Source organism: Oryctolagus cuniculus, chromosome 7, assembly GCF_964237555.1.
Source record: "Oryctolagus cuniculus chromosome 7, mOryCun1.1, whole genome shotgun sequence".
Classification (NCBI taxonomy): Eukaryota; Metazoa; Chordata; class Mammalia; order Lagomorpha; family Leporidae; genus Oryctolagus; species Oryctolagus cuniculus.
This window is the reverse complement of record NC_091438.1, coordinates 147,569,505-147,587,461: the sequence shown is the minus strand read 5'-3', so window position 1 is coordinate 147,587,461 and position 17,957 is coordinate 147,569,505. Positions and strand designations below refer to the sequence as shown.

The 17,957-nt window shown below is 43.6% G+C and overlaps 1 protein-coding gene and 2 long non-coding RNA genes across 10 annotated transcripts in view; 1 reads left to right on the top strand and 2 right to left on the bottom strand.

The window, feature by feature from the left end:
* The window catches only part of HNRNPR (heterogeneous nuclear ribonucleoprotein R), a 35,455-nt gene extending 26,881 nt beyond the window's left edge, over window positions 1-8,574 (bottom strand). For 2 of the 6 annotated variants that reach the window (XM_051857972.2, XM_051857971.2), the window contains exons 1-3: window positions 8,414-8,571; window positions 2,762-2,880; window positions 2,023-2,130 (exon numbers count right to left, since the gene is read on the bottom strand). In XM_051857972.2, the coding sequence (XP_051713932.1) occupies window positions 2,023-2,103 (81 nt within the window). In that variant the 5' untranslated portion in view covers window positions 2,104-2,130; window positions 2,762-2,880; window positions 8,414-8,571. Of the gene's footprint in view, window positions 1-2,022; window positions 2,131-2,761; window positions 2,881-5,084; window positions 5,254-8,413 lie in introns of all 6 variants that reach the window. The other 4 variants (XM_070079105.1, XM_051857970.2, XM_070079106.1 and 1 more) reach the window with 4 other exon arrangements.
* Window positions 8,575-9,670: 1,096 nt separating this feature from the next.
* The window catches only part of LOC138850714 (uncharacterized), a 61,800-nt gene continuing 53,513 nt past the window's right edge, over window positions 9,671-17,957 (top strand). Inside the window, exon 1 of one of the 3 annotated variants that reach the window (XR_011390856.1) lies at window positions 9,671-9,810. This is a non-coding gene — a long non-coding RNA (uncharacterized lncRNA). The remainder of the gene's footprint in view (window positions 9,811-17,957) is intronic. The other 2 variants (XR_011390855.1, XR_011390857.1) reach the window with 2 other exon arrangements.
* On the bottom strand, window positions 10,214-16,213 carry LOC138850715 (uncharacterized). The gene is made up of 2 exons (XR_011390858.1): window positions 13,589-16,213; window positions 10,214-12,346 (listed from the first exon to the last, which is right to left on the bottom strand). It is a non-coding gene; the product is annotated as an uncharacterized lncRNA (long non-coding RNA).

Below are 17,957 nucleotides of genomic sequence, written 5' to 3'. Positions count from 1 at the left end.
AATCTCACATAGTATGACTCAAAATACCTGGCAACCAACAAATGAATATATTCATGTTTCAAACCAATAACACCTTGTTTCCTGAATGCCAACCTTCCCCCAAAACATTGTATTAGATATTAAAACAATCACAGAAAAGAAGAAAATGTCCTCGTCCTCAAAAAGCTTATGTTATGTCACAAATGATGCAACATTATATGAAAGGCTTATGGAAGACACATGAGCAAACACAGAAAGGCAATCTACAAGAAAGAGGAGAATTTTACACTTCAGGTACTTAAAATTACAATGTCAAAGCAACAAGAGTTTTTAGATATCATGAATTTCAGTGCACATCAAGATTCCACAGGGATGCATGCCGTAGGCCCTCCATTCTTCTACCTTTGATTCAAACACAGCTCTCCATTTTTAAACATAAAAATTCATGTAATGTAAAATCAGACATACTATGCATGATTTGAATAATATGCTCTATATATACATACATACATATACATTACATCTATAAAAATGCCTTATCTAGAGCATAGATTCAGTTTTAGGGAAACAAAATATAGGCCTATTCAATGAACAGTAATAAGTTCTGATTTTTCTTTTAATAGGCTATTACCTCAAGAATTTTCACATTTAATAATTTAAAAACCTTATAATCTTACATCATTGACAAATAAGGAAAAAATAGGTACAAAGGGTCTCTATAAGAAGGCAGTTATATGACAGTAACTGTAAGTAATATAGCCTGTCTAAAATATAAGCCACCCATATAAACAACTTCCAATATTAAATAACTATTTCAAATTTAAAAAGTCTATCACTGCAGCAAGTCATTAACATCCATTTAACTAGGGAATGAAGTCCACCAGTCTCAATCTAAATAATAAAAATGGTAATAATAATAATGGTCCATAGTTAAATATAGTCCCTTTTACATCTAACCCTCACAGTAACTCTATGAGGTAGTACTAACACTATTCCCATTTTACAAATAAAGTGAGGCAGCTAAAAATGCAAAAGGAGGTGAGCTGTGGTGGGTAAAGTGGCCACCTGCAATGCCAACATCCCATATGGGCACTGCTATGGCCCTGGGAAAGCAGCAGAAGATGGCCCAAGTCCTTGGGCCCAGCACCCACATGGGAGAACCAGAAGAAGCTCCTGGCTCCTGGCTTCAGATCAGCCCAGTTCAGGCTGTTGTAGCCATTTGAGGAGTGAAAGAGCGGATGGAAGACCTTTCTCTCTGCCTCTGACCCTCTGTAACTCTGCCTCTCAAATAAATAAATAAATCTTAAAAACAAACAAACAAACAAACGAAAAACCTCAAAAGGAGAAAAGCAGTTATAACAGCTCCTCACCAACAGAAAAGAACAAAGTGCCTGGAAAGAAACTGAACCAAGAGACATTGTTGGATCAATCCGAGAAACTGCTATAAGAAGCAATAGCAAGCACATGTCATTCATTTCCAGAACCAGCAATGTGGCAGCGTCAGAATGAAGGCTTTGTCACACATACATGTGTATACCTTCCACCCAAATAATTCTCTTTATGTAAATTCCCTTAGAGTCTCCTCTCTAACACTAGTTTAAAACAAAACTAAGGAACTATAAAAACTGTTTTGAGGGGGCACTGCTGTGACATAGCAGGCAAAGCTGCCACCTACTTCTCTTAAGGGCGCCAGTCCTGTCTGCTCCGCTTGTGATCCTAACATGCCTGGGAAAGCAGTGGAGGATGGCACAAATGCTTGGCTCCCGCACCCATGTGGGAGACCAGGAGGAAGCTTCTGGGTTTGGATCAGCCCAATCCTGACTGTGGTGGCCATATGGGGAGTGAACCAGCAGATGGAGGATCTCTCTGTCTCTTCCTCTCTCTGTAACTCTGCCTTTCAAATAAACAAATAAATCTTAAAAAAAAAAAAAAAAAAAAAAAAAACAAAAAAAAAAACACTATTTTGAGAAGAAATGCAAAGAAGCACTTGAAGTCATCATTAAATTAAATTTAACTTCATTATAATTCTCAGTCAAGTTTTACCTTGATTTTTGCTTCATCAGGTCCCTTTGTGGACTCTTGCACCTTGCTCCCCTGTTTCTCTCTTTGCCTGTAGGTCTTCATAACTCCACATAAAAAAGCACTTTTGTTCTAGAACAGACAAGTAATTCAATAAAAAGAATCACCAGAAATAATCAAATATATAAATTTACATTTCAGAAGATTGGCAGAATTTTAACAAAATATTTACTCATTCAACAAACATTTGCTGAATTGTGTGAGACTAGAGCAGAGAATAGTAAGACAGGCTAGACCTCAGGGAGCTTACCTTCCTCAGGGAGCACTGGGCAAACAGTCTTCCATTTGCTGGTATTTAACTGAATCTATACTATCTGTGCCAGATAGCTAAAACTATTCCTCCATCTATATTAGCTCTCTCCAAGATAATAAAACAGGATCAGGTAACCCAAAAATGTTAAAAATCTGAGTAATTTACACATGCAAAAATCCAACAGTAACAATCATCAAACCCTGACTTTAAGTTTTTAATATAACTTACTGCACAAGGGGTAAGGGGAGACTCTTGCTTTTTATTTGTGCTTCTGAAGCTCTTAGCCACAAGCAGATCTTTTTTCCTTTAAACTACTCTTTAAAAAAAAAAAAAGGCAGAAATAGTCATAATAAAAAAAACTTTCCAAAACAAGAGAAAAAAAATCACTGTAATAGTAAAATAAATTCAGATCACTTATCCTTCAAAGGTATTTCTGAGTAACGGCCTTACCTGAACATGTGATAAGTCACTTTCCTTGAACTGTTGCAGTACAGACAGAGCTCCTTCTTCATTAAATTCCCTGAGAGCATCAATTGCTCTTTCATCAAGATCGACATAAGCTACCAATCCTAAAAATGAAATTGAAAAGAAGTGACATTATTGCCACAAAAGGGGTAACCTAAACTGCTGAGTGACATTTAGTCAAAAATTGTTATTCAATACTATCACTAATAAACTACATTTTCATTTATTATGCATATATGTAGATATATAAATACTTTATAGAATGGTTGACTACAAAAGATAAAATGTCAACAGCCATAATCATTCATTTCAATCCCCACATCCATTAAAAAATAATAACAACTCTGATACCCATTTCCAACTCCCCAAATGTGAGATTCTTGAAAATTCAACCTGATATATGAAAAACTAAGCATTCATATAAAAAGTTCTGATTTATATCAGAGTGGCAAGAATACGCTATATTTACCAAGGATAAACCTTCAAATTCTAGATTGTTAAAAGTTATTATCCACATAGGAAGTAGGGGAACACATGAGAACCAATTTTATTTACTAATTCTTTCCACTCTCCAAAAAGTATCAAAGACTTCTCCTTTTTAGTACCAAAGATAAACCGAAATGCGTTTGTTTATCTGAGCATCTACTTTGCTGCAGTCAGAATGTGGAAAGGCATAATTTCAAACTCTTCTACAACTGCAAGTGCAGCTTGATTAATCAATTCTGAAAGTCATTTATTAAGCCATTCTTTGTTCTGAGATAACAAGATGAGATTTAAAAGATGCTGTGGCGTTCACAACAGACTGTCAATAAATGACAATCTTTTCCAAATGGCAATGAAGGCCTACAAGTCGACTATACAGAAAATACACGCACTGCATTCTAAATACGGAGCACACACAACATCTACTAAGTTTAACAAAATTTGTCTTTAATTTCAGTATGTATATGTAAGGAATGTTTCAGAATTGATCCAATGGAAAATAGAAATATTTAACAGATTAAAACCCCCAAGTCCATATGAACTAACATCAAAAGTGACTCCATTTTAGTAAAGCGAAAAAGAACTTTATTCCACACAGCAAATAAATTTTAAATAAATGTAATGCCACTTGCAAAGTTACTTTAACAAATGTTGTCATGATTTGTCTTAAAAGCTCAAAATGAGCATGCCTAAATAACTGGAGGTTCCTTACTTGAATATTTCATACCACCACCCAAAGCCACAACTCAAGAAACCCATCAATCCATTTTGTCAATCCAAGCCTTTACCCAAACCTTTACCCAAACCATTCGCCTCTTATCCATAACGAAACACTCTACAAAAGAGCATCTCTAAGCAGAACACTGCCAATTCTCTTTGACAGAGTGTCACAGAAAGTTCCTGAGGACTGATGTTCAAATGGGACCATCATCCAGGAGTCACTTTTATAAGTCATTCTAGTGCCTAAAATTATCCTGAGCTTCCCTGATTAAAAAAAAAAAAAAAAAGTTTTAAGAACAAAAAAGCATCTGTTTGTTACTACTGTACTTAAGACACACTTGTGAGTGAACAATTCTCTCTCTCTCTCTCTCACAGAATCTAGATAGGCACACAAAACACAGAGGAAGAAAAGTTTCCATCTATGGCCCCAAAGGAGGAGGACACATTTATTTATGAACAATGCTCCCTAAGGGTAAATATTTCTCTCCCTCTTTAAAACTTCAAACCACTCACAACCAGCCATATTAAGATGTTCAAATTTGCTTAAGCACATAACCATGAGACTTCTGGATTTTTTTTTTTAAAGCAGCTGTTAACAAAACCAAACAATTCCAAATTACAGAGAGATGTGGATTTCTGTCTATTAGAAACAAGACAGGCCACAACCTCTCCAAGAGTCTAACATTTATTATCGTTTCAGACAATATATTCTAACTATTCCTCTTATTACACCACCTAATCAGACCTAAGCTGATTTAACAATCACTTTAAGAAGCTAAAAGTAGAAAAGTAAAAGCAAAATGATGACTGATTTAGATTAAGAAAAAAAATACAAAATTTGGTGTGCTGAAACATAATTTTCATTGGCGATAAATCTCAAATTGATGTACTGTTCTGAAACAACTAAGACTGCATAGTTGAAGAAGGCTTCAAAATAATATCAAAGTGAAACCCAATATGCCCTCAGTGAAGGCAAAGTAACAAACATTCAGCTCTACACAGATCAGAAACAATAAGTATTATTTAACCTTAAAAAATCTGTAAAATTCAAAGTGGTTTGCCCTCACTTTCATAACCAGTCAGAAACAAGAAATGCATATTATACCTGTCTGAAATATTTCATCAAGTCTTTCTGCCACCTTCTGTGGGAGGCCTGCCTCTATCAGTGTCTTGTAGTGTTCTGTGTGAGTTACACTGGAAGTATCCATTGGCTCTTCCTCTTCTTTTAACTGTACCGCATTACCATTCACCTGATTAGCCATTTTATTATGCTGCTGGAAAAAATTCAGGAGCTATATTACATTAAGCCAGAAATAACTAGTTTGTAGGACAATGCATGATTTATCTAAACTAATTTGTATACATGCTGCTAATAACCTCTATCAAAATAATACTTTATGCCTTTTGTGATGCATCTGACCTAAATTTGCAATAATAATTGTGTAAAAACTACAGACAATGTACATGGAAGCATTAGACGTTTAAGGAACTTCATGTACACTCGGTCAAGTAAAGGCTTTAATTTACTGAAGGTAGAATAGCTGATTAACAAAAGCAGCTGCTGTGCCCTGGTGAGCAGATCAACAAATCACCACAAAATCCTAAAAGCCCCTCAGCTCTCCATTCTTATACAGTTTGTAAGTTTTGTTTAAAAGCAGAATGAACACCCACAGGCCATTTAATTAAGTTTAAAGACTCAAATTTTCCTAGCTCTGCTTCAAATACAGTATAGTGTGGAATAAGTGCACTATTGTCTCTAGTTCAACGTGCTGATGGTTTGGGTTTTCTCCGTCTCACTTAAAACAAAAATAAAAAACACAACTTTGACAATGATTTTTGTTCTAAGATTAATTTGCTACTCCCATTCACAGATTTAAAAGAAAAAATGACCAATTTTAAGAGCTAAACAATTGTTTTAAGTCCACATAAAATAGTGAGCTACAGTTGAGGTTGCTTCTCAATAAAAAAAAAAAAGCATGAGTACATGTTGAATTTTTCACGTCAGTAAAATAAAGATACAAAAACATCGAAGAATGGCCAACTAACCTTACCCACATAATTTCAACAAACATTACCTAATTAGGACAAACTTGGTCAGGTATCACAGACTACCCTACCAAAAATCATTTTGTATGTTCGGCCTGTATCTAATGCTGAAATGGACCAATTTCCTGAAAAGAATAATAAGATACAAGGCCAGTCTCTACACTGTCTTAAAAGCTAGGGGATTAACATACATTTGTCTGAGGTGACATTACAATGTGCTGGAAGATAACAGGCAGCAGAATAAAGATATTGCAACACATACTGAAATAAAAGACATGAAGGTGGATCTCAAGAAAAAGCCTACTTTTGATAAAATTCAAGATACCTAGTCGGCTATAAAGAAAATGCAAGTCACCTAAAAAGCACTAAGACCCATCAGATAAACCACACTTCCAGACTGCTCATCAGACACTGTGAAAATGCACCAGGCGCAGTTTTCTGGCTTTAAGCAACTTTTCATTTTCCACTGACATTTAGTTGAAGTTAATGAAAGAGGGAGGAAGACCAAGAAGGGAAGGAGTGATAGAGTAGGAAGAAAAGAAAATGCATAAAGTGTTGCTCTGAAAATGAGATACACAATAACACGGTTTCTCATGATCACAAAACATTATTAAGACTTGACAGTCTTCTCATGTCTATACAGACACATACTGGCTAAATGCTGAGCAGATGAGTGTTTCTCAAGGCAAGCAGCAAATTCTGATGAACTAGCAAAACCATAAACATTTGAAACTGCAACTTTTGATCAAGAAACTATATTGTATGAAATGAATACGCTTGCTGATTAACACAACCTACTTCTACGAAGATGCACACTAGGACCCGAAATCTTTGTTACTAATAGTTCTTTTATTCCATGCTGCCCCATCCCCAAACACTGTGGTAAGATCATCAGAAGTTCTCGGTATCATAAGACCCTGACAGCATTACACTACTAATGGGAATACTATTAGTCACAGGAAACAGGCAAATTTTTAACAGAAAAGTTCAATGAACAAGTACTAAGGTGTTTTTTTAAACAGGTGTAAAGCAAAAAGACATCTGTATTAAGCACAGACAAATATTTATGACTACCATTTCACTGCAAAGGCTCCACAAGTTGATATTGAAATTGGTTAAAAGTCAGAAACAGTTTGTAAAACTTTAAGAACAAAAAAAGATAATTAGAGTCCAGAAAAATCTTCAGATCAAGGAAAAATGTCTCAAGCCAAATACAAAGACGTTCGTGTCATACGAGACCATTTAAAACTCATGTCCATTGAACTCGATGCCACACAGCCAAACCATATTTCTGGATGCAGCAAATAGACTAACGTGACTGCAGTCATTTGATCTTGAGCATTTTTGCAAAAAGTAAAAAAAAAAAAAAAAAAATCTCATTAAGATTTTAAAAGGGCTGCTGGGAGATTCGGGAAGCCAGCGCTAGCTCCTGCCTGCCTTTCTTTTTCTGCACATCTCTGTGCAAATAAATTCTCCACGTTAAGAGACGGGCTCGAGAAGAACCGACGAAATGAAAACTAACGGTTATGTCACGGCCCGGGAGCGTCAAGCCCTGGCCCTACGACTGACTCGGGAGCCACAAATCCAGTCTCCCGAGGACAGCAGAAATCTCACACAGGTTCAGCACGCAAGGACCGAGCCTTTCAAGAACCCCTCGGCTTCCATTTCCCGGCTCTGGCAAGGCGGTCGCTGCCGCAGAAGAGAAAGAATCGCCTTCCCCGTTCGGGGCGCCGGGGACATTCTTAGAATGAACCACGTCGGGCGCCGCGGGAAGCCTAAGTTTCACGGCCTCTAGTAGTCATTTTTTCCTTCAAATCTCGGCTCGAAACATGCAGAGTGGGGGAGGGGAGGGAGGCTTCCCACAGAAATCGGCCTCTCGGCTTCGCTCACACAAAAGTTTTCTCCCGTTCTCAGGTAGCCCCGGGCTCCGCACCCCGTCAGGCCCGTCCCGGGGCCCCGCACGGCCCGCTCGCGCCGAGGCCGGCCGAGACCCGAGCCCGGCGGCTCGCGCGCGGAGCGGCGATGGGGCCGTGGGCGTCGCAGCCTCTCCGCCGGGCCCGGCCGCATGGAGCGAGCGGGCGGAGGCGGGAAAAGCACGGCCGGCGCCGGCAGGCCGAGCAGAGGGCGCCCGGCGGGCCGCCCCGCGGGACAGGGGGCCCGAGGGGCGGGAGGAGGATGAGCTAGCGCGAGGAGGCGCCGCGGCGGGGCTAGGCCCACAGCTGCGCGGCCGGACGAGGCCGAAGCCACCCCCAGCCCATCCCCACCCCCACCCCGGGGCCTCGGCGCGAGAACGAAAACGGGGGGACAAGGCGCCGAGCCTGGACCGGGCCGAGTCGGGTCGGATCGGGGCTCCCGGCCCCTCCCCCCAAGGGCCGGCGCGAGACTCACCAGGGCAGAGTAGGGGCCGGCCGCCGGGCCCGTGAGAATCAGCGCGAGGCGCTTTGAAAACGACTAGAAATGGCGCGCGCGCCACCCCCTCCCCCCACTCATGGACAGAGACGCGATCCCAGCAGCACGCGGGGTTTCCCGGAACTGCTTCCAGGGACTCTGAGCTGCTGGGCAATCACCTGGCGAGGCGACCGGACTGGCAGCTCAGCCGACCAATAGTAGCGAGGCTAAGCGGACCACGCCGGACGACTCGAGAGCCAATCGATGAAGCTATCGGTTGAACCAATGAAGGTACTCAGCGCCGCTGGCTGGGGCCCCTCTGGGGCGGGGGCAGGCACACAAAGGGGTCTGTGGTGGAAGCCCCTGGTAGCGGCAAGGCTGCAGGGCAGCGGGCCCTGGGTGGCCGAAGCTCCTCCCTCCTCGTCTGCGGCCGAGGCGAGGCGGAATGTCTAGGCCTCGCGCCGCGTGGCCGCCCCCGGAGCCCCGCCCCCCGCGGTCCGCGCCGGCCGCGCTCCGCCATGGCGCTCCCGCCGCGCCGCCGGGGCCGCCGGGGCCCTTAGTCCTCGGTCGCTCCGTCGCGCCGCCGGCGGCACGGCCGGCGTTCGCTCCGGACACGCCCCTGGGCGCGCGTTCGGGCCTCTCTCGAGGTCCTTTCGGCCCTAGTCGGAAGGCGACCTAAGGATGGTTTGGCTCGCCGTCTTACTGGATTCTTTTGTGGAGAAAAATCTCTTGGAACGTGTGGAAAACTGCCGCTTTCCCTCCCTGGCTCGTGTCCGCACCTTGTGGGTGGCGGTTCGGGCTGGGAGGGAAATCGCGTTGGTGGGCGCGACCCCAGAGCAAGGACCTTTTCCCACAGCGCTTAGGGCTGATGACAGGGCGGATCTGTGCAGAACAGGGCCGCGCGGGGAAAGAGAGTGATTCCCAAAGCAGCCTGGCTCCTAACGCTGCCCGTCACCTCTCACCCCTGCTGACTGGGTCCCCTCGCTCAGCCCAGCGCTGTCCCATCCCACAGAGATCGCCCAGCCGCGCCTGGGTAGGGCCCGCCCCAAGTCCAGAAGTGCTTTGCAGAATTTCCAGATACGCCTGAGGATCGTTCCGTTTCTCAGGACCTGTGAACCAGAATCCGAGTCTCGAGACTACTGCCGTGGTTTGAACGCGCCCCCCCCCCCCCGCAGGTGTTGGCCGCCGAACCCCGAGCGCCAGTGTGGGGAGGCGGGGCCTCGTGGGAAGCCCCACCCTCGCGAATGGGTCGATGCCAATTGTAAAGGGGTTAGGCCCTGAGTAGGACCTCCTGCTCGCGCTCGGGCTCTCCCTTTGCCTTTCCGCATGGGATGACACAGCGAAAAGGCCCTCATCAGATACACCCCTCGTTTTTGGACTTCCAAGCCTCCAGAACTGTAAGAAATCTCTGTTTTTCGTGACTTTTAGTCGCAGTTTTTCTGTTACGGCAGCACAGAATGGGCTTGGGCACCTGCTGTACGCCCAGTAGCCAGCTAAGTCTTGGTGGATCCAAGTTTTGTGTGGAGTGTGAAGCTCACAGAACTCAGAGTAACATACTGATAGTAAGTGCCAAGTACAAAGTTGGTAACAGAGTCTTGGGAGGGCATGGTAGAGCTGAGGCACCTTGAAGCTTACACTGTGTTAGTTTCACATAAATTACCTCTAGCTCCGGGGTTCTTAACCTGTTTTGTGCTGTTTGGATTTCTGGTTAAAGCTATGGATCTCTTTTTGGTTTTTTGATGCATAAAATACAGAGCACTACAAAAGACAATTTACATAGAACTGCAATTAGCAAACAGATTTTTTAAAACAAATTTATAATGTAATCTTTATTAACAGTAAATATCAAGATCTTGCAGCAGGTCTAAATGACGAGAGGATATTGTGAGGCATCTATAACAACTATAACGTATAAAAAATGTTTGATTTCTACTGATGACAGAAGGAAAGATTTTGCTGATTCTACTGTGGTTTGTTGCCTACATTCACAATGGGGGAAGGCTAAATTATGATTGGGCATTAGTGAAAGCAAAGATGTTATTTTAGGACCCCTGATACTCCTTTTAAGACCCTGGACTACAAGGTAGGAATCCTAAAGCTAGATGCTGTAATTAAAACACTGTATCACCCACTATTTTCTGGGACAGTATTTCAAATATTCTGCGACCTAACTCTCATAATATAGTCCACCTTTCCAGACCATATATCTTGATTTTTTTTAATTTGGAAGTATGCTTAACAAAAAAATTATAGGTATACATGAATTCAATATTCCACAAATATTCATTGCATGCTGTCTATATATAAATCACTGTGTTCAGACTAGGGAGTATAAAATGAATAAAACACAATCCCTGTCCTCTAAGAGTTTACATTCTAGCTGACAAAGGAGAACTAGTATAAACATAATAAAAATGAGTTGTTACGGGCAGCTGCAGCTGTATCCCTGCTCTGGGAATTAGGTAGCACTATGCAACGAGGCCCTTCCTCTACCCTTCCCTGTCACAGAACAAGTCTGGGGTCTGAGCTGGTGAATCAGGAATATGGTTTTGTTCTTACAACAATTACAGGGCACGAGAATATTCAAATTGAAGCTTTGACTTTTACTCCTTACAGCCTGAAGTAACAGAGAATGTTTACAATTGCCAAACCTTCTAACAGGATCTTTAGATTAATCTCTGGCTTATCCCTTTCATAATGCTGAAAGAAACATCTAGTCTGTTCTTCAAACTTCAAACAGGATTACATCAGCCTCCTCAAAATGCCTCCCAGAGATAAGTCATCAGAGCCACAGTTTAAAGGCACAAAGGCAAAGATACACAGTTAAAAAGGGACGAACCGGGAGAAGGGAACGAGGAAATAGGAGTGAAGAAATAGCACCGTGTAGAATGTTGATGGGAAGGGTATTCCATCCAACTTTTGCTGAAATTTAGACACCAAGAGCTCTCTACCCAGCTATACTCATAACTTCAGTTCTACCTTCAGTCCTTCCATTGTCAAATTGAACTAATTTTTGTTATTTTAAGGAACTATTTTTTAAAGATTTATTTATTTATTTATTTATTGACAGGCAGAGTTATAGACAGTGAGAGAGACAGATAGAAAGGTCTTCCTTCCGTTGGTTCACTCCCCAAATGGCCACCACGGCCGGCACTGCGCCAATCCAAAGCCTAGAGCCAGGCGCCTCCGCCTGGTCTCCCATGTGGGTACAGGGGCCCAAGCACCTGAGCCATCCTCCACTGCACTCCCGGGCCACACAGCAGAGAGCTGGACTGGAAGAGGAGCAACTGGGACCTGAACCCCGTGCCCATATGGGATGCTGGCGCTGCAGGTGGAGGATTAATCAAGTGAGCCACGGCGCCAGCCCCTATGTATTTATTTTAAAGTCAGAGTTACACACAGAGAGAAGGAGAGGCAGAGAGCAAGAGAGGTCTTCCATTCACTGCTTCAACCCCCAGGTGGCCGCAACGGCCAGAGCTGCACTGATCCAAAGCCAGGAGCCAGGAGCCTCTTCTGGGTCTCCCACGCAGGTGCAGGGGCCCAAGCACTTGGGCAGTCTTTCAGTGCTTTCCCAGGTCACAGCAGAGAGCTAGACGAAAGTGGAGCAGCTGGGACTTGAACTGGCGCCTACGTGGGATGCCAGCACTGGAGGCCGTGGCTTTACCCACTACGCCACAGCTGGCGGCGGCCCCTAAGGCACTTTTCACAATGGAGACGTGCCAGCCAAGATCTACGTGAGCCTGTTGTCTTTTATTTGTACCTCCGAAGATTATGCTTAAAATAACAACAAAGTATCGCGTGGATGACTGCAGCAGCTTATAGTAGCCTTACCGAGATCTGATTGCATATTTGCATTATCATTCTTCTTGTAGCATCTTTTTTGTTTGGAAGAAGACTGAATTCTCTTCTAGTTCTCATATTTATCAAAGCCGTCTTAAAATGAAAAGGAAATACATGTCTGTTTAGTGGCACATCATTGCAAACAAAAATCTCTACCATGTATAGGCGCTCCTACTGTGTGTTGAATGTGTGCATATGCTGTTGCTCATCCTTACGTGGAACCAGAAACAGAATATTACCCCATTGTATTGAGGAAACAAGGCTTAGAGAGGTTAAAACACGTGCTCAAAGCCATGCCATGGCTGAACTAAGACTCAAACACAGGTCTGTGTAACTCCAAAGCCACTTCACCAAGCTACTTTCCAATTCAAGACTCAGCATTGACAGATCTTTTTACTTGTAGGAGGTACATAGCTTTACCAGTCAGAAAGTCAGTATAGTCAGTCAGATAAACAAGTTAGAAACAGTATTTAGGTTTAAAAACCAGCTGTGATATAAGAGAGCATTTTCCTGATATGGTTTGCAAATTGGCCTCCAATGTAACTTGAACTTGTTCTATGAAAGTACAGTTTGCCCCCCACCTTAGTGTCAACTAGACTCCAAAAGTATTAAATGGAAATTTACAGAAATAATTCTTAAGTTTTAAATAACTTTATTATAGTATATATTTATAACTATTCTATTTTATATTAGTCCTGGTTGTTAACTTCTTACTGTGCTTCATTTATAAATTAAACTTTATCATAGCTATGTATGTATAGGAAAAGACATAGTCTGTATTGTGTTTGGTATTATCTACCATTTCAGGCATCCACTAGGAGTCTTGGATCATAGCCCCCTGGAAAGGAGGACTTTTGCCTGTGAGAACAAAACTGTGGCCTTATAAGGTCTCAGCTTTGGAAAACATCAGGTCTTTGGGATAAATTAAAAAAAGAAAACACAAAGATTATACTCCTATGGGGGAGGGGTGAGCATTTAGCCTAGCGGTTTATACTTGAGTTGTGATACCCGTGTCCCACATCAGAGTGCCTAGGTTTGATTCCTGGCTCTGCCTCCTGACTCCAGCTTCCTGCTAATGTACACCCTGGGAGGCAGCGATGATGATGGCTCAAGTAGTTGGGTCCCTGCCATCCATGTGAGTGAGAGACCAGGATTGAGTTCATGGCTCCCAGCTTCAGCCAGGCCCAGTGCCAACTGTTGAAGCATTTGAGGAGTGAACTAGCAGATGGGAGATCTCTGTCTGCTTCTCATTACACACACACACACACACACACACACACACCCCTACCCCTATCTAGACTTCATAATACTAGTTAACATTTGTTAAGTACTTACCATGCTATTTCTATGAATGCTCACCACAATACATGAGCAAGTACCAAAAGGTAGGTCCCTTTTGCAGATGAAGAAATTCAGGCCCAAGTCAGAGCTGAGAGTCACACTCTGGTATCACTCCAGATTCCATTCTCTTAATCATGATGGTTCACAGCCAGAAGAGATTAGCCAAAACCAAGATTAAACTTCCCTTTTTTTCAGGCTTCTATATTCCCAGATCTGATGTTGGTAGTCTCAGATTTTGAAATTCTTTTTGTCCTTTTTTTTTTCCCCATGAGTTCTGTGTTCTCCTTGGATTGTGTTGAGGGATAATGGGGGAAAAAAACTGAAAAAGAAAAAGCAAAAGCAAGACTGCAATGTGAACTTTCCTTTCCAGATTCCCAGTCCCCCAAACTGAAGAAAGCAAGAATCAACTTTTAAGTGCAGTTAGGATTGTTAAATCCAATTTAAGAGCACTAAACCCTTGGCCACATCCTTCTATTCAGTAACAGTGGAATTCCCTGGGGACCCATGGCCAGCACCTTGTGTCCCCAGCCACTGATGAGGAACTCTACAGCCATTTTAAAGAGACAGGCACAGGCAGCAGCAGTGGAGGTCACCTAAATTCCAGAAATCAAATCCTAGGAGACTAGTGTGTAACTCCATTGAGTTCTAATTATTTTAAGGTTCCCTATTGGTGGGCAGGGAATATATAAATCACAATTTTTTATGGAGGTGTTACTGTACGCTTTTACCTAAAAATCCAGTAGAATTCTAAGTGTTATTTCCCATATTTTTGAAAGATGTATTATTTTTATTTGAAAGGCAGAGTGACGGGCAATCTTCCATGCACTGGTTCCTTCCCTAAATGGCCACTCAGATGGCATCAACAGCTGGGGATGGGCAAGCTGAAGACAGGAGCCAGGAATTCCATCTGCATCTCCCCCATAGGTGGTGGGGATCCACTGCCTTCCCAGGAGCATTAGCAGGAAGCTGAATCAGAAGCAGAGGAGCCGGGTCTCAAGTCTGTACCTACCTTCCAAGTGGCAGCCTAACCTGCTGCACCATAACACCCACCCCCATACCCCAAATTTAAATATATAACATGTACGTACTGAAAATGCATATAGCATTTCCATTAGGAGACAAGTGCTAATTATCACTAATAACAAAAATACCTTATACTTTAAAAAAAAGTTTTATAATACTGTATCTCTATAAACAAATAATCTAAGCATTTTGCTGCATTTGGACGTGGAACCTTGTGACTCTCCTGTGCTTCTTTGTGTTCTGTAGTGCTTCCCTCTGGATCCTCGCCTCTGCCCGTCATTACATGTTGATCTTCCCAGGACTCCGTACTTGACCATTCTCATGCTCCTTCAGGGCCATTTCATTTACTTGCATCATCTTCATTGCTACTGCTGTTTCCATACTAGCTATCCCCGTTTCTTTATCTACAGCACCACTTCTGGGCCGGGACTCCAAATATGACAACTTCCTCAAACTCAACCACCAGTCTCCAAAAGTGATTTTTGTCCCCCATCACTTGATCCAGCCACACCCCTGCTGCCTCAGGACTTTTACACTGCTCTTCAGGAAATTAAGTGCTTAGGATCCTTCCCCCAGAGAGCCTGAGAACTCATACAGAGAGGCTTTCCACGACCATCTCTCTAGGAGCACCCCTGTTCCCTCTCCTTTGTTTCAGTACCCTTGTTTCCGCCTACCATTATATATGTCTTTGTTGACTGTCTCCTTCGCAAAAGTATAAATTCAACAGGGGCAGAATGTGTGTCAATTTCAGTCTTGACACTAGGTACGTAAGCTGGGGCTCAACATATTTTTGTTAAATAACTTATATCTTTATCCCTGCCCCAGACTTCTCCTCTTTGTGTGTTCTAGTCCCATAAAGAGCTCACTCATCAATTCAACAAATCACTCTCCTCAGAAATCAGCATGTCATTGGTGTTGACTTCCTAGAACTCCCTCAAGGCAGTGTTTGCTGGTGTACCTGGAACCGGGTCTGAAGCAGGACTACAGACGGAGGCCTGCCCTCTTCTTGTCCTGTTCTAGCGCTGTGCCATTCCAGGAGACCCTTCAGACCAACACGTGGGGCAGTCTAACCTGCAGGTCCAAGCTCTGTCCATCCCCCAAAGCCTAGGGGTACCCACACACAGCTTGGTCTGCCATTAAGAGAATGGGGAAGAGGTTTGGAATCGGGCTGACTAGACGATGTCCAAGGTCCTGCATACTTCGTTTGTAATCTACAAGTGCAGGTAGGTTGAACTCTGCATGGGCACATCCTGTGGGCCCCAGGGAGGAAGGCACAACTGGAGGAGGGTGGAATTAGAGCCTTCTAAAGAGCAAGGACAAGGAGGCAGCTGTCACCTGATCTGAGCAGCACCACCTGGGATAAACTGCAGTAAAAGGTAGATGTAGATGAAGAGTGAAGTCCACATAGCATATTCCTTCCTCCCATTCCAGAAAACCCAGGATTTAAGTTTTATGCCTCAAGAGCCATCAATGTGTAGATTCAGAAACCTTGGGTAGAAATCTTACCAGAAACTGGAGTTGGGGTCAGCATTGTGGTGTAATGGGTTAAGTCACTGCTTATGATGTTGGCATCCCATATTAAGTGCCAGCTGAGTCCTGGCTGCTCCACTTCCAATCTACCCTCCTGCTAAGGTGCCTAGGAGGAAGTGGGGGATGGGCCAAGTGCTTGGATCCCTGCCACTCATGTTAGAGACCAGAATGGAATGCTTAACTCCTGGCCCAGACCTAGATGTTGTGGCCATTTGAGGAGTGAACCAGCAGCTGAAAGATACATCTCTCTCTGTGTCAATCTGCCTTTCAAATAAATTTCACCAAAACGTAAAACTTCTGTTCTTTGTAAGATACTATTATTAAGAGACTGGAAGGACACAGTAAATACTGGAAGAAGAGAAACACTGTATTTTCAGATCATGTATCTGTTTAAAAAGACTTATTTGAAAAGGAGAGAGAGAGAAATCTTCCAGCTACTGGTTCACTCCCCCAAACTACCGTGGTGGCTGGGGCTGGGCAGGTTAAACCCAGGAGCCTGGAACTCCATGCAGGTCTCCCACAGGCATGGCAAGGGCCTACGCACTTGAGCCATCATCCGCTGCTTTCCCAGGTGCATTAGCAGGGAGCTAGATCTGAAGTAGAACAGCCAGGACTCGGAAGCAGTGCTCATTTGGGATGGTTATGTCACAGGCAGTGGCTTAACCTGCTGTACCTCAATGCCAGCCCCTCAAATCGTGTATCTGTTAAAGGACTTGTATCCAAAATATATAAAGAACTCTCAACACTCATCTAAAAATAATAGATGACCCAAAATTTTCACTATATTCTCAAAGGAATCTGGGTTCTCCCAAAAATATTAATGACCACTCATTTATAGACCCTGGAGTAGTCAGAGATTCTGCAAAAGCCAAACCCAGAGAAAGGATCTCAGAGCAGGGTCCAAGCTCCCTGTATTGGAAACCTGCCTTGTGACATGTTTCAGAGTCTATTCCTCTAAAGATGAGCGTTTCATCATCAAGTACAGAAGCAGCCAGGGACCAGTCTGTCTTCATTCCAGTCTTCCTTGGGGGTCTGAGATGGGCCACATCACCTCTAGGAGCTTGCTTCCTCTTGCACAAGGCCAAGTGCTGATGGCACAATTTCTGTAGTTCTTTTAATGTGACACGTCAAAAATAAAGTCGCTAGCCCTGCTGGAGGGAATAAGGTTTATACATCGTCCTTATTATTATTTTTTTTTTGACAGGCAGAGTGGACAGTGAGAGAGAGAGACAGAGAGAAAGGTCTTCCTTTGCTGTTGGTTCACCCTCCAATGGCCGCCGCGGCTGGTGCGCTGCGGCCGGCGCACCGCGCTGATCCGATGGCAGGAGCCAGGAGCCAGGTGCTTTTTCCTGGTCTCCCATGGGGTGCAGGGCCCAAGCACTTGGGCCATCCTCCACTGCACTCCCGGGCCATAGCAGAGAGCTGGCCTGGAAGAGGGGCAACTGGGACAGAATCCGGCGCCCCGACCGGGACTAGAACCCCGTGTGCCGGCGCCACTAGGCAGAGGATTAGCCTAGTGAGCCGCGGCGCCAGCCATAGTCCTTATTTATCCCAGAAATATTTGTCACCTGGGTACTCTGGCTCAAACATTTGTTAGAGGGTGAACAAGGCTCAGTAACTTCTTCAGGATATCCAAGTTTAATAGAGGAGATCTCTCTCTCTCTCTCACACACACACACACACAGGAAACAGGCAATCACAAAATAAGAATAAAGTCCCTTGATTGATAAATCCAGGGAAGACAGAAAAGGAACATTGACCTGGTCTTGTGGGATCAGGAAGGGATTCCTAGAACCAGTTGGGTTTGAGA